Source organism: Pristis pectinata, chromosome 24, assembly GCF_009764475.1.
Source record: "Pristis pectinata isolate sPriPec2 chromosome 24, sPriPec2.1.pri, whole genome shotgun sequence".
Classification (NCBI taxonomy): domain Eukaryota; kingdom Metazoa; phylum Chordata; class Chondrichthyes; order Rhinopristiformes; family Pristidae; genus Pristis; species Pristis pectinata.
In genome coordinates, this window is record NC_067428.1 from 9,357,376 (window position 1) to 9,372,030 (window position 14,655).

Here is a 14,655-nt window from a genome sequence, read left to right on the forward strand (position 1 = left end):
GGATTCATGGACTGTTCAGAAATCTGATGGCGGAGGGGAAGAAGCTGTTCCTGAAATGTTGTATGTGGGTCTTCAGGCTCCTATACCTCCTCCCCGATGGTAGTAATGAGAAGAGGGTATGTCTCGGATGGTGAGGGTCCTTGGTGATGGATGCTGCCTTCTTGAGGCACAGCCTCCTGAAGATGCCCGTGATGGAGCTGGCTGAGTCTACAACCTTCTGCAGCCTCTTGCGATCCTGTGCATTGGAGCCTCCATACCAGGCTGTGATGCAACCAGTCAGAATGCTCTCCACTGTACATCTATAGAAATGTGCAATAGTCTTTGGTGACGTACCAAATCTCCTCAAGTTCCTAATGAAGTAGAGCCGTTGGCGAGTCTTCTTCACGATTGCATCAATGTGTTGGGCCCAGGACAGATCCCCAGAGATGTCGACACCCAGGAACTTAAAGCTGCTCACCCTTTCCACCGCTGACCCTTCAATGAGTACTGGTGTGTGTTCCCCTGGCTTCGCCTTCTTGAAGCCCACAATCAATTCCTTGGTCTTGCTGACGTTGACTGCGGGATTGTTGTGACACCACTCAACCAGGACCAAGACTTGCTTGAGATTCTCACACTCTGGGATGGGGTGAGTGGAGGAGAGGGTAGCTTAATGGCAACAAACAGGTAATCCACCCAAACTTCCCGCTCCCAATTCAAAGGCACTAAGGCCAATTGCAGTGCCAGAATTATGGACATCAATGCAGATGAGGATCAGCATCCAACTCCTTCCTTACATCTACGGCCCAGGCATTCACTGGTAAATTAAATGAGCATCAAGTTCTTGATCTCATGATATTTCTGTAGCGACCCAGAGAAGGAGGGGAACATTCTGCCTTCAGGATACCCTCCTTCCTTCGAACCATATTTTCTTCTAGATTCCAAATTGGGGAATGACAGAGAGACAAATAGCTGCACAGAAATGAAAGATGTTGCAAACTGAATCTGTCCAACCATATTTTCACAAACAGAACTGATGTGAAACTTTATTCAATTTTCTTTTCAAAACAAGAGCGCTTTCAAGGGTTCGTGCTTAGTTTAATTTTATTTCCACTGATTACATTCCATTTGAGCTGAAAACATTGCCAGGGATAATGGATGTTGCCAGACAGCACAATAACATATGAAGCATCATTACCCGTCTCCTGAGTGCTCCTGTCAGTACCAGGCTTGACTAGAAGCAATACTTTAACATCAGCCGCCATCTCTGTAATCGTTATTTAACATCCTGTTATAACGACTGATGGTTGGCAGTGACGCACACACCATCCTAGCATAGCATCTCTAGGCAGGGTCAGATATTGGAATATAACCACCCTTGGATTGGCACTTCTGTCAGTTGCATATCAAAAATAGATGTGCCTATCCACAGGCCTGAGTACAGAGGCAAGAAGGGTGGGGGCTCTGCCCCTGCCAGTTCCACCCCCAACGGCACCCAGACTCTCTCAGCAGGCAGTAGTGAGTGGGATTTTCTTGGAAGTAAAAACACTGATCCCACTTCTGACCCCAGTGTGGGGATTTTCTCCAAGGATAGTGATGTAGAGCTGTGGTGTTGAAACCTTCTCCATGACTGCAGCTCCTATGGATTTTATTCCTACTGATTTGCATTGTCCTAGGCACTGGGTGTGGAAGCCTGTTGTCATTTTCTGTATGCCCTGCTGTCCTCTCCCCTATTCTCCTCAAGGTTTGTAAAGTTGGACAGGCACTATTGTCTTCTGACAGCTTTCCCATTGTCCATCAATTTAAGCGTGATGGGATTATTGCAACTGTTGAGGATTCACTGCTTCAGATTCTGCTCTGATTCATAAATTATTACTTCCTGTGGTGATGGAAAAACAAATACTACAGATGTTGGACATCTGAAATAAAAACAGAAAATGCCGGAAATACTCAGCAGGTCGGGCGGCCACTGTGGAGAGAGAAACAAAGTTTATGAAACGTTAACTCTGATTCTTTCTTCACAGATGCTGCTTGACCTGGTGAGCACTTCCAACATTTTGTTTTTATTTCTAGTAGTGAGTTCACCAGACATTGGTTAGGATTGGAAGTGCAAGGTACTCTCCCTCCTATTGGTAGTGAGGCCAATTGAGGAAACTGGTTCCATCCTTATAACCCCAGCTGCTGGGGGGATAAGCACTATGTATCAGGGAAACTCTGCTTTCGAGTTGTCCAAGGCCACTAAATGGGAGTATAAAGTATGGTGGAGAGGGGCACATCCTTCCAGAACCTGTAACACAAGCTGCACTTTTGCACTAACAGTGCCTTGCTTGACAGCAGATATTGAGCCACACAGCAGTTGCTCCAGTTCCTTACCAGCTCAGTGCTGAGACTGCTGATCCCCAAAGATGCAGCAATATCATTATATCTTCTGATGCTGAAACAGGCCATTCAACCCATTAATCCTGGCCTGTAATTCTATGGAAGAGAAACAAAGGACTGCAGATGCCAGAATCTAGACGAAAAACACAATGATGCTGGAGGAACTCAGCAGGCCAGGCAGCATCCATGGAGAAAAGCAGGCGGTCAACGTTTTGGGTCAGGACCCTTCTTCAGGACTTGGATGGGGTGAAGGGTTGGAGATTCATGGTGGCAGGAGTTTGGCATAGAATTCTACTTCGCGTTTTCCTCCAGGACAACCTGGTAAATGTGAAGCACTGCATCCATAAGCCTTATATTCTTGGGCAACTTCTTGGCTTTAAGAAAAATGTTTGAACGCCTCTTTATAACTGTAACCTTTATTCCCTGGTAATATCCCAATGAACCTGTCATCTTTCACAGCTTTTATGTCCCACTAAATGCAATGATCTTAAATGCACACTAAACATAGGAAAGTCAAACAGGACTGCCATTGAAAAATGTGTGCTTGTGGGCAATGTTTGTGGTTTGGGTGACTCCTGTTTTCTCGATCCAAGGGTGTGCTGATGATCTTTCATCCCAATGTTCTGAAAAAATAATCTGAACTTCCAATTTTTCTGCTCTCCCAATGGATAACAATAAGGCTTCATTCCCAATGGAAAACAGAATAGAGGCCAGAAATAATCAGGGAAATTATTCTGTAATTACACGACAACAAACTGAGGAAGTCCCTTTATTTAGCTGTGGCTGGTAAAGTCATTATGAGTAAATGTTAGACTCCATTACCCAATCAGGATATCTGAGATCTTCTCTCTGAGAGCTCCCGCTGTGACCTGGCTATGGGTTTCTCAGTTATTCAAAATAAGGCCTGGAACTTCCTTTGCACAAATTGAAAACAAAATGATGCTATCCATTTGGAAATCAGCTTAATCCTGAGTAAAGTGAGGTTGGACCTGTTCTAGGTGTCTGCACTTTGAGGAAGGCACTCTGCTTGCTCCTGTGGGCTGATGGAATGGTAAATGAAGTTTGTGTCTTTGAATATGGAGCATGAGTGATCTCCCTAAAGCAGCTGTGAGCAGCAAATTGGGAAATATAGTGCTGATTAGGAGCAGTGGGGTGGAGTAATCTTGAGGCACCCGCTCAGAAATTTGTGCATGCTCATTTGCCTTTTCACCTGTTTTTCAATAAAGTTCCCCCAAAAGATGTCAACAGTGATGCTATGTTATTTTCAGCCTCTCTTTAAAATCAAGTCCTTATTTATTCATGAAAGCACCAGCTTTTAATTACCCCGCTTTCTCTGAAAATGTTCTACTTAAGCGGACAGCACTTGAGCTGCATTCTTTGACCTTACTGAGACTTGTGACCTCAGATACAGCTGCACAAGTTTGCTTTGTCTATTTTTCTGTGGAGGTCAAGCTCACGGTCACTCACAGCTTCCTAACCTTATTCCAGCCTGCTGTTTCTGATCACTACCATGTCTGCCAGTTTGCTGCTCATTGCTGCATTAGGGAGATCACCCAAACTCCATATTTAAGGTGATGAACTTCATTTACCTTTCCTTCAGCCCACAGCAGTAGTCAGACTGCTTTCCTCAAAGTGTAGGCATTCAGAGACTCTTCTCATATAATACTGTCCCTGACAAATTCTTCCCAGGAGTACGTGGCTATGGCCCAGGTGGGTGTCCATACACTTCTGCATAAAGTGCTTGTCTCCTATGGGCACTGTTCTTCACCAGCCTGCCTGGGTCCTTTTCACCCTTAGGAGAATTCCCCCATCCTCTTACCCTGCCATCAATGCACTGTCTATTCATTAATAGCAACATTTCATTGTAGCTTTTAGAATTTGCCTTGTACTGTGATGTATGCCTTTAAGAGTTGGCTGCAGAAATTGCATCTGCAGGACTAAGTGTCAGCAGTTGCGAGAACTTGCAATGGATGAATAGAGGAAGTTGCTCTGAAACTGACACATAACTGATAAATAAGCCCTGACTGTAAATGGAGGCCGGCTATTTAACCATTTGAGAGGCAGGTTCTGTCCCGAAGTATTATCAGTTTGCTAAGTACTGCTGGGTTCTTAGGATGTGTATAATTGTGGCAAGAATGAGTTAGAATTTTCAGTGGAGGGGACGAGTCTGCAAGGAAACAAAACTTTACCATCAAACATTTTATATTGGAGATTAATGATCATTGGGATGGATTAAGTTGGTGTCTCCAAGGAAGGAACTCCACTCAATCTGGATATGTTCTGGAGCAAGGTCATGCCTGATATTTGGCTCCATTCGTAGTTCAAGAGATCAGTTGTAAACGCATGCTGGTGCTTGGCTGTGATCTGGCATCTCAGCAGAATAATGAAACAATACCTGGAACCCTTCCATTCTGACTGCCTCAATTCTTAAAGCCACCAGGGACACAAGTAAAACTTGTAAATAAATATGAACCGTTAAAGAAAGATAAATTGACAGTGTAATCTCAAAATGGAACTTCACCTACCTGCAACAAAGGCCAGACAGTTACATGTTCACAGCCAATATCTGAACACCCCTTGCGTGCAATTTCCTGCAGGGTGAAGCTTCATTATGAGCCAATGTTATCAGTACATTTATCCATGAGTGAAGAAGCTAAAGGATACTTTTCAACAGAAAGGGTGAAAGTAAATAAAGACTGCACAGTAGGGCAACAGTCCCATTTATATTGTGAAACTCTTCCATTAAAAGATAGTGAAAGCTGATTGAATGGTAACTTTGAAAAGGAAATACTTTGCAGGATTCTGAGGAAAGAGGAAGAGGATGGAACTAATTGAATAGCTTTCTTCAAATAACAGGCACAGTCAGGATAGCCAGGAGGCTTCCTCTGCTTTAGGATTCTGTGGAAGGTAGATCCAAAATATGGCAGATCTTCCAAGTAAATTAATATATTCATTTCAATGTTATTGTTAGAATGTGTGGGTTGGGTAACTAGTGAAGGAGCTGCAGTTTATAACGAACTGATTGTTTTCGTGTTTTTACTTCTTCTGTCAAAAGTGTGTAGGTGGTCAGACTTATTGAAGTTAGTTTCACCATTTGGGCTAATTCATATACCATGACCAGGAAAAGAAGTTGCATTGTTTTGCGCCTATAGATGGGGGCCGGTGTCGCATTTCCCCAGACCAACACCCAAGGAGTAACCCATATTTATACATTGACTACCATTGGATCTGGATACCTTCATACTCCAGTGTGGCAGCTGTATGGGGAACCTTAAAATTGTGGATTTTGCAGACCTTGCAATAAGCTTCTTTTATTGAAGTCTTATCACAGAAAGAAAAGTTGTGCATGAAGCATAATTTCTAGGCCTTCATTCTAATGTTGGACCTCTCGAACACAATATGCAATCTGTCCTATAATTGATTAAGCGGAGTTTGACAGCAAGGCAACAAATAGTGCCCAGGATTTTTTAGTGCCCACAGTACTGCACTTTCGACATTAGGGCACTGACTACACTTCATTGGAGACACAAGAGACTGCAGATGCTGGAATCTGGAGCAACAAACAATCTGCTGGAGGAACTCAGCGGGTTGAGCAGCATCTGTGGAAGGAAAGGAATTGTTGACATTTCAGGTCGAAACCCTGCATCAGGATCCAGTGAGTTCCTCCAGCAGATTGTTTGTGACTACACTTCCAAATGTTCTCAGTTTGTAAAGTGATTTGTGAATTCCTGAGGTTGTGAAAGGTGCTATTTAACGGCACAGATGGTGTTTTAATGACATCTGGACAAAGTTGAACAGCTTTTTGTGTACAGTTACTCAGAAATGAAAGATTCATCCAGATTTTTTTACTTTGGTGATGTTAGGTATAATTTGGAAATACCCTATTCCCCATAAAGATCTACTCTTAAATACATAGAAAGGCGAAGAGCAAACAGGTAGTTCGTCTCCTTTGCACTGCCCAGGTTGTCCAAAAAGCTGGCAGCAACCATGTGGAAAATCTAGACACCTCACAGTGTGACCCAATTAATTGCATCCAAAACTCTGAATCAGAAGGTAGCGGTAACAAAAATTGTTGCAGGTGCTGTTCTCCAAAATGAAATGTTAAACTGAGATCCTATAGAAGTAAAAAAAACACTTGCTTTAACTGCACCTTTCACGTCCTCAAGAACTCACAAAGCACTTTACAAACAGTGAGAACATTTTTAAGTGTGGTCACTTTTGTAATTAGAAAGCGTAGTCCAGATGGACAATAAAAATTCTGGGCACTATTTTTTGCCTTGGTATCCATTCTCCCCCGAATCAGTTAAAGGACAGACTGCACATTGTGTTCTGAAGTTCCTTGTGGGACCTTGCAGAGATGAGAATGCTAGCCCAGAAATTCTGCCTCGCGTGCAACTTTTCTGAGTGCTTCCCGATAGAATTTCAATTAAAAATAAAACTAGTTGCAAGAATTGCAGAGTTCCACAATTTTACTTTAAGGTTCCCAACAGAGAAAACTAACACAGCTCTGAACCCTCCTCCTCATCCATCAAGCAGATACCCCCAGCACCAAACCTGTGCATCTGCCCCAACCCTCCCCCTATTGCTCCTCCACTGGGTCCTTCCTCTATCATCCTGACATCCAGCCCAGGATCCACAAAATGGACTGGTGAACTACCTATTTTCCGTGATGGCAAAGCACATAAAGAAAGTGTTAAATATGTTGATCCTGTTCTTTATGGTATGATCCTTCAGACTTTGTGTGCTATAGATTTTTTCAACAGCAACCCCTTAGGTTAAGGTATTCATTGGCCTGCTATGCTCTGCCGGCCTGAGGCACCTTCCTGGCATTGAGTGATTCTTGAAGCTTGGCTCCAATATGGGATCTGTAACATAATCGTAGAAGTGAGCACTATAAGAGACTGAAAATAAAGCAGTCTTCCCCTCTAAATTTAATTGTGTTTTCTTTGCCATATCCGTGCTGCCTTCAGTGTAGAGCGCATTCCTAGGGTTAGGGATTGAATGAAGCCACAGTCAGCTGGAGCCCACAATGGCTGCCCTTCACCTTGAGGTGGCAAAACGGCTGATTGGTATAGCTCGTGTTTCCATGGTGACCAGGGGACCTTGGGGAATAACGTCAACAGGCCTACAGCATGGAAATAAGATGACAATGATGAGAATCATGACTGATGTGGGTAGGCTGACAGAAAACAATGGCAGCACTGGCAGGCATTGTGGCTGAGTTTGGACTTAACCCCTTTGATGCTTTTATGCGTCCAACCATTCAGCTGATTCTTTCGCTGTCATTTCCAGGTATCCTTCCTTGGTTTGTTGGGAATCACCTCTAGGATTACTGGTAGCCTTGGTTTTTTGCTCAGTGACCTGTTCTTCATGTACATTCTCAAATCATAGAGTCATACAGAATAGAAGCAGGCCCTTCAGCCCACCGAGGCCATACCAACCATCAAGCACCCTTTACACTAATCCATCACTAATCCTACTTTTATTCTCCTCACATTCCCATCAATTCCCCCCAGAGTTAATCTCTCACCTGTACACTAGGGGAAACTTACAGTGGCCATTTAACTTACCAACCCACAGGTCTTTGGGATGTGGGGGGGAAACCGAAGCATGCAGAGCAACCCATGTGGTCACAGGGAGAACATGCAAATTCCACACCAAAGGTCAGGATTGGACCCAAAATCCTGGAGCTGTGAGGCGGGAGTCCTACAAGTAGCTCTAACAGGATTTTAGCAAGCTATTTAATCATGGGCACCTTGTAGCCATGTTTGATCCTGATCTTACCCTGCATCACAGGGATCGATGGATAATATACCCAGTTCTACATCTACGTCCACAAGACAATCTAATCATATTTATCTTAGAATTAGAATTGAGTATGGCTTGTCACCTCTTCAGTTCCATGGGGTCTGAAGTGGTTGATGCAGTCAGTATGGGACCTGCAGATTATGTCACTGACCATTGCAAGCACATGGGTGGTTTGAGCGTGGTGCCGTCTCCCTGCCTTTTACACTACACTTCTGTTTGGACCTAATACATGGACTCAAGGTTCTCAGTGCCAGCTGAATGCTCCTTTCTGATAGCCATGGTCCAGAGGTTCCTAGGAGCCAGCAAGGATGTTGCATCATTTCAAGAGATTCTGAGAACATAAACTCCAGTGTACACTTCTCTTAATGTCCGTAACATGAGGACAATTTCAGCACCCATATTGCTTGAGATTGAAACTGGGACATTTCTAATCAGCATGACTAAATATTATCACAGGCCATTCGTTTCCAAAATGTGCTAATGAGTCCTTTAATAGATCTCATTGCCTGGCAGGTTATCAAGGTTCCTACCACAGCAGGCCAAGCACCGATTCAACTGTCCCCTGAAGGAAATAGCACAAATGTTTTATATCACCTAATGGTTGTGTTAGTTTGTTAATATCTTAAAAAGGTGAGATTACAGGAAAAATATTTGCAAGCTTGTATTCATTCTATTTTCAAACCATCCTCCAGGTGTGAAAGATCCATTTTTTTCATATTTTCTTACAACGCAGAGGGAGGTGATTCAGCTCATCGAGTCTATCCCACCTCTCTTGACAATTCCATCAGTCGCATTCTCCCACTTATTTTCCATTCTCTCCCACCTGCCCATCAACTCCATCTTGATTCTCCTACCGCCCATCTAGACTAGGGCTTATTGACAGTAACCACTTCACCTATCAACCCGCACAGATTCGTGGACATGTGCAGGTGGAAACCAAGGAGGTCAGAGAGAAAACGTGCAAACTCCACACAGACGGTGCCGGAGGGTAGGATTGAATCTGGGTCTTTGGAGCTATGAGGCAGCAGCTTTACTCACTGTGCACCTCTGCATCCTTTAGCTGACGAACCTCAGGAAAGGGCTCAGGCAAGACAATAGGAGAAGACAGGATGAGGTAAAAGAACAGCGCCGCCTAGGTAACCAAATTCCGATAGTATCAGGAGGCAGGGAAAATAAGGCAAAGTTAGGTGTCACATAACTGCAACCTTGAGAATGATCACAAAGTCTAGGAGTGGATGTGCTGAGTCTCGGCTTAACCCCGTGAGGGTGGAGAGAAGAGGAAGGGTAGAGAACAGCACAGGGGCTCTGAATTCATGCAGGGTGTGTAAAGGTTAGCCCTCCTCCTAATTGTTAAAGCCTCCATTAAGTGGTGCATTCTTCCAAAACATTTCTATGAGAAAATGGTCATAAAATATGGTGAAGCCCCTCCAAAGAGCCACCGGATTCAAAGTTTGGGTCTCAGCCAAATTGTCTGTCTCTCTGTCTGTCTGTCTCTCTCTCTCTGTCTCGCTCTCTCCCTCTCGCACTCTCTCTCTCCCCCTCTCTCCCTCGCTCCCTCTCTCTCTCTCTTGCTCTCTCTCTGTCTCATTCTCACTTTCTCTCCTACTGCAGCAAAATGACTTTCCTGCCTCTGACTAGTGACAAGGTATGTCTACCCATCCCCATTCCATACCGTGCTCACCACTAACTAACATAGTGTTCATCTGAACTGTGGATAAACACCCAGCTGTACAATCTTGGATTGCATCTGGCAAGAGCTCTTTGAGTGGTGTGAGACTGGGATGATGGGTATAGACCTGACATCAATTGTAGAACTGGGTTAAGATGAGTCATTTTATTACTGTCACATGAAATTATCTGGCAGAACGGTGAAGTATATTGGCTCAGATATAATGTTTAGTCATAGAGCATGGAAATTGGCCCTCTGGCCCAACTGGTCCATAACAATCAAGATTCCCATCTAAGCTAGTCCCATTTGCCCACATTTGGCCCATATCCCTGTAAACCTTTCCTATCCATGCACCTGTCCAAGTACCTTCTAAGTGTTGTTAATGTACCTGCCTCAACCATTTCTTCTGGCAGCTCATTCCATATATGCACCACCCTCTGGGTGAAAAAGTTGCCCCTCAGGTTCCTATTAAATCTCTCCCCTCTCACCTTAAACCTGTGCCCTCTAGTTCTTGATTCCCCAACCCTGAGAAAAAGACTGTGCACATTGACCCTATTTATGCCAGTCATGATTTTATACACCTCTATAAGATCATCCCTCATCCTCCTATGCTTCAATGAAAACAGTCTCAACCTGTTCAACCTCTCTCCATAACTCAGTCCCTCGAGTCCTGGCAACATCCTTGTAAATCTCCTCTGCACTCTTTCCAGCTTAATGACATCAATGCAACCAATGTAGTCTTTCTTTAATGTAACCAATGAAAAGCTCTATGTATATAACAACTTGCATTTGTTTGGTCACATTGAAATGACTCAAAGCACCACACTGGACAATTGTGAAATTAAGCAATACACAGTCACTTTTGCTTGAGAAATATGCACATCGCAAGAAACTTGGATTATCCTTCCACATGGGCCCATAAACATTTTCTTTCTTTCACAGAATTCCAGCGAAAAGGTGAAAAGAAACAGGGGAAGGGTCTCCAACTCTACGATACTCCCTACGAGCCTCAGGAGAATGATACAGAGTCGGATGCGGAGAATGCAGCTGGTCAGAAGGTGCGAGAGAGCCGCCTCCCTCAAGATGACGAGCGGCCTGCTGATGAGTATGACCAGCCCTGGGAGTGGAAGAAGGACCACATCTCTAAAGCTTTTGCAGGTACATTTATAAAGGTGGAATCTTCATAAGGTGTATGCCTTTACACACCATCAATGATTCTTACTTGCCTTGTGGTGCACTGTCCAAACTAATATCTGCCTGCCGATATCATATCATCTAATATCTTCTTGCCCATGTACTATATAGATTAATATCTGCCTACTTATGTATTAGACAGACATTAATCTGGCTGCTCATGTACTGTACAGAATGATATCTGCCTGTTTGTGTGTTCTGCAGACAGATACCTACCTGTCAGTGTACTGCAGAGGCAGATACCTCTCTGTTCATGTATCCCATGAAATAAAGGCAAAATTAGAAAATCTTCAAATACTTTCAAGAGACAGTTGAATGCTTCCCCTAGAGGATATGAACGATGCTGTACCTGGCTCAGACCCATCTTCTAATGCCTGAACTCACAGTTTGTTTGCTGACTGTGGCGCTTTCATCTTTATGTGACATATTTGCAATTGATGGCATGAGTGCTGATGCATGCCTCCCTAAGTACTGTCTGGATTGACATCTGCCTGCCCATGTTTCATACAGACTGACGTCTGTCTCACCGTGTACTGTACAGAATGAGACATAAGGAATGAATGAGCAAGGCACTGACAGGTTTACAGTAAAACCAGTCCATCCTCTGCCCCTCTCCCCATTTCTCTCTCTTGCTGGCACTAAGTCAACCAGGATTTATAGCTCCACAGATGGCAGTCACCATCTGATGCTTTACCAAAGCAGCTGTTTTCCATTCTGAAATCTCAGCCCTAAGTGTGACAGGTGTTGTGTCCCACACAGTCTAGTCCCCTCATGTTACCGACACAAATACTACAGAAATTGGGGTACAGTTGTGGTACAGTGGTTAAAATCCCCGATTAGGAACGCGGGCCTTGACTAATCAAGTCAGATAATAATTAAAATAAAACTCGTTATTGGTCACGATACCTCAAAGCTACTGGATTGGGGCAGGCGTGGTAGTGTAACAGTTAGTGTAACGCTATTACAGCGCCAGTGACCCAGGTTCATTTACGGCCGCTGTCTGTAAGGAGTGTGTATGTTCTCCCCGTGTGTCTGTGTGGGTTTTCTCTGGGTGCTTCAGTTTCCTCCCACATTCCAAAGACGTGCAGGTTAGGAAGTTGTGGGCATGATACGTTGGCGCTGGAAGTGTGGTGACACTTGCGGGCTGCCCCCAGAACACACTATGCAAAAGATGCATTGCACTGTGTGTTTCAATGTACATGTGACTAGTAAAGATATCTTATCTTATTGACTTAAAAATCCATCTGATTCACTAATTTTTTTACTGAGGAAGAGCCCTGTCATCCTTACTGGGCCTGTCCTATATGTGATTCCAGAGTTGTTGACTCTTAACTTCCCTCTGAAATGACTTACCAAACCACTCAGTTCAAAGGCAATTAGTGATGGGAATAAATGCTGACCTTGACAGTGAAAAAGCAAATAAGAAAAAAACTGTAATCAGGAAACTTGGAATTCTTGTCTCTCCATACTCCTGATGCACTGAGGCCAATTCAGATTGACATTAGTTTATTGTCATATACATCAGGGTGCAATGAAATTCCTTTTTCATGTGAAGCTCACAAAGTAGACAGTATGCATGGTTATAATAAATACAACAATAAACACAGTGACAAGGGCAAAACAATGGAGTGGTGTGAGTATGGTAGTGCAAACTGAAGTAGTGCAAAAAATGACAATTGCCCATCCTGCCCAGATTGATGTAGACTAGGAATTAAATCTGGGTCTTCCTGATTTTGTCAGGGTTTGCAGTGAATTCCTCATCCATTGGAGTGCCTGTTGTTCTTAATCGCTTTTGTTTTCGAAGGAAAAGGCAGGCTTTTTGCCTCTTGCCAACTGTCAGTTTGACTCGATTGGTTGTTCCTTGGTTAGAAGGCTGCAGGCTGGAGCTTCACTTGAGAACTCTTGCACGTGCTCAGTGGCATGCTGGGGGTGCACTGCAGTGTCAGAGTCATCTTACATCAGACGAGATGTTAAAACCAAAGTCTTGTCTATCCATTCAGGTGCAAGTTGAACAGTGTTGATGGGGCCGATAGCCCAGTCGAATGAGATCTACCGGGAGCCTATAAAAATGTAAACAAAATAGCTCGCAACTTAAATAGTTAAGGTTAATGGAAAGTTTCTGTGCTGAACATTTTCCCCAGGGGCCCCTCTCATTTAAAGAACTGAGAGGGGGGAAGGGTTCGCTCGTGCTGTAATAACAAGAGAGGGAGTCATGGAAAAACCAATGAGGTCTAACCACTGCAACTGGCATCTCAATTGAAGATATATTCTGGGCTGCTCGCTCCAAAGATAAATTGCTTCTCCAAGCAGCTGTGGCCTTCATCTCATCCCTAATGCATTAACCCTTTAAGCACTCTTTCACATTAGGGAGCAGCAGCCAACAGCAAGACAGCTGATTCCCTTCTGTCGAAAATATTATTTATTAGCATTTACAGGAAGCAATGGGAGAATACAAGGCCATGAAATTTGAGGTGTAGTTCAAATTGCCTGACTCTGTAATGTAAACCTGACGTTCTCTTCCCACCCCTTCTCCCCCATCCCCCTAATCTCAAAATACATGTTTGGGTTTCTTTATTATGTGGTGGTCTCCAGGTATCAGCATCCATTTTATAGAATCATAGAATGGTTACAGCACAGAAAGAGGCCGTTCTTCCCCTCATGTCCATACCAGGGCAACGTTAATGCAATGAAAGGGAGCAGAGGAAGTTTAGCTGGTGAGCTGGCACTTTCCAGCAAACATAAGCCTAGAAACTGTTGGCTGATGTGATTATCTTTAGAGGTGATGAAAACGTGTCCAAATGGTGTGACTTCAAAAGGATGAAAATTAGCCCATGTTGCCTGATGATATTGATTGAGTAAACTCAACCATAGCACCCACGGCATTGGTAAAATTGGCTCAGTCCCTGGTTTGTGCTTACCTAGTACATAGTCTGTCTCAATCAGGAAACTGTATATTGTCATTCTCAGCCTTGATCAGGGGAGGGTTTAAAATGCACCAGAATCCATTGATTGACATTCAGTTCCCTCCCCACAAGAAAATACCTGAGCTTTGGATTGAGTTGAAGGTTGGGCTTTGCTGTGAGGTCCCCTTTGGTTGAATGGCTGCCTACCTTTCCTATCGGAGTTAGCTGTCAAAATGCACGTGTGAAGAATGATGCCTGGGTCAAGTACTGGAGCACTGACAGTACCTGAGGGACCTTACCCCTGCAGTCAGCGGGGGGAGGCTGGTTGCTGTTTCTCCAACACTCGATACTATAATGCATTAAAACAAAACTTTTTTGGTAAAGAAAAAGAATTATTGCTCCATATCCAATCTCTCGGGAATTATTAAATGAGCTCTTTCATCCACAGTAATGGAAATCAATGCCATGTTTAATTTATTTATGAGTGTGACCTGCCTGTGGCCTGTGGATTCTGAAAAGCACTGACTTATTATTTTAATGCTTTATGCAGATTAAAACAAAATTATTCTAAAAGATTAGGAGTTATCCGGGATCAGAGGATGTTTAGTGTAACAGATTAATTGAACTCTATTTCATGTTGATTGCTGTGTCTTGCGCCTTTCCCCTTTCACTTACAGCTCGGAATCTTAAGCTCTGAGCTCTTTGACAGAGTGTGTTTCAGTGTAC

At 43.7% G+C, this 14,655-nt stretch overlaps 1 protein-coding gene across 1 annotated transcript in view; it reads left to right on the forward strand.

Annotated features, from left to right (window-relative positions):
* LOC127582540 (SH2 domain-containing adapter protein F-like) overlaps positions 1-14,655 on the forward strand; it is a 228,096-nt gene that overhangs the window by 111,211 nt on the left and 102,230 nt on the right. The window contains exon 4 of the mRNA XM_052037879.1: positions 10,775-10,990. Within this exon, the coding sequence (XP_051893839.1) occupies positions 10,775-10,990 (216 nt within the window). The remainder of the gene's footprint in view (positions 1-10,774; positions 10,991-14,655) is intronic.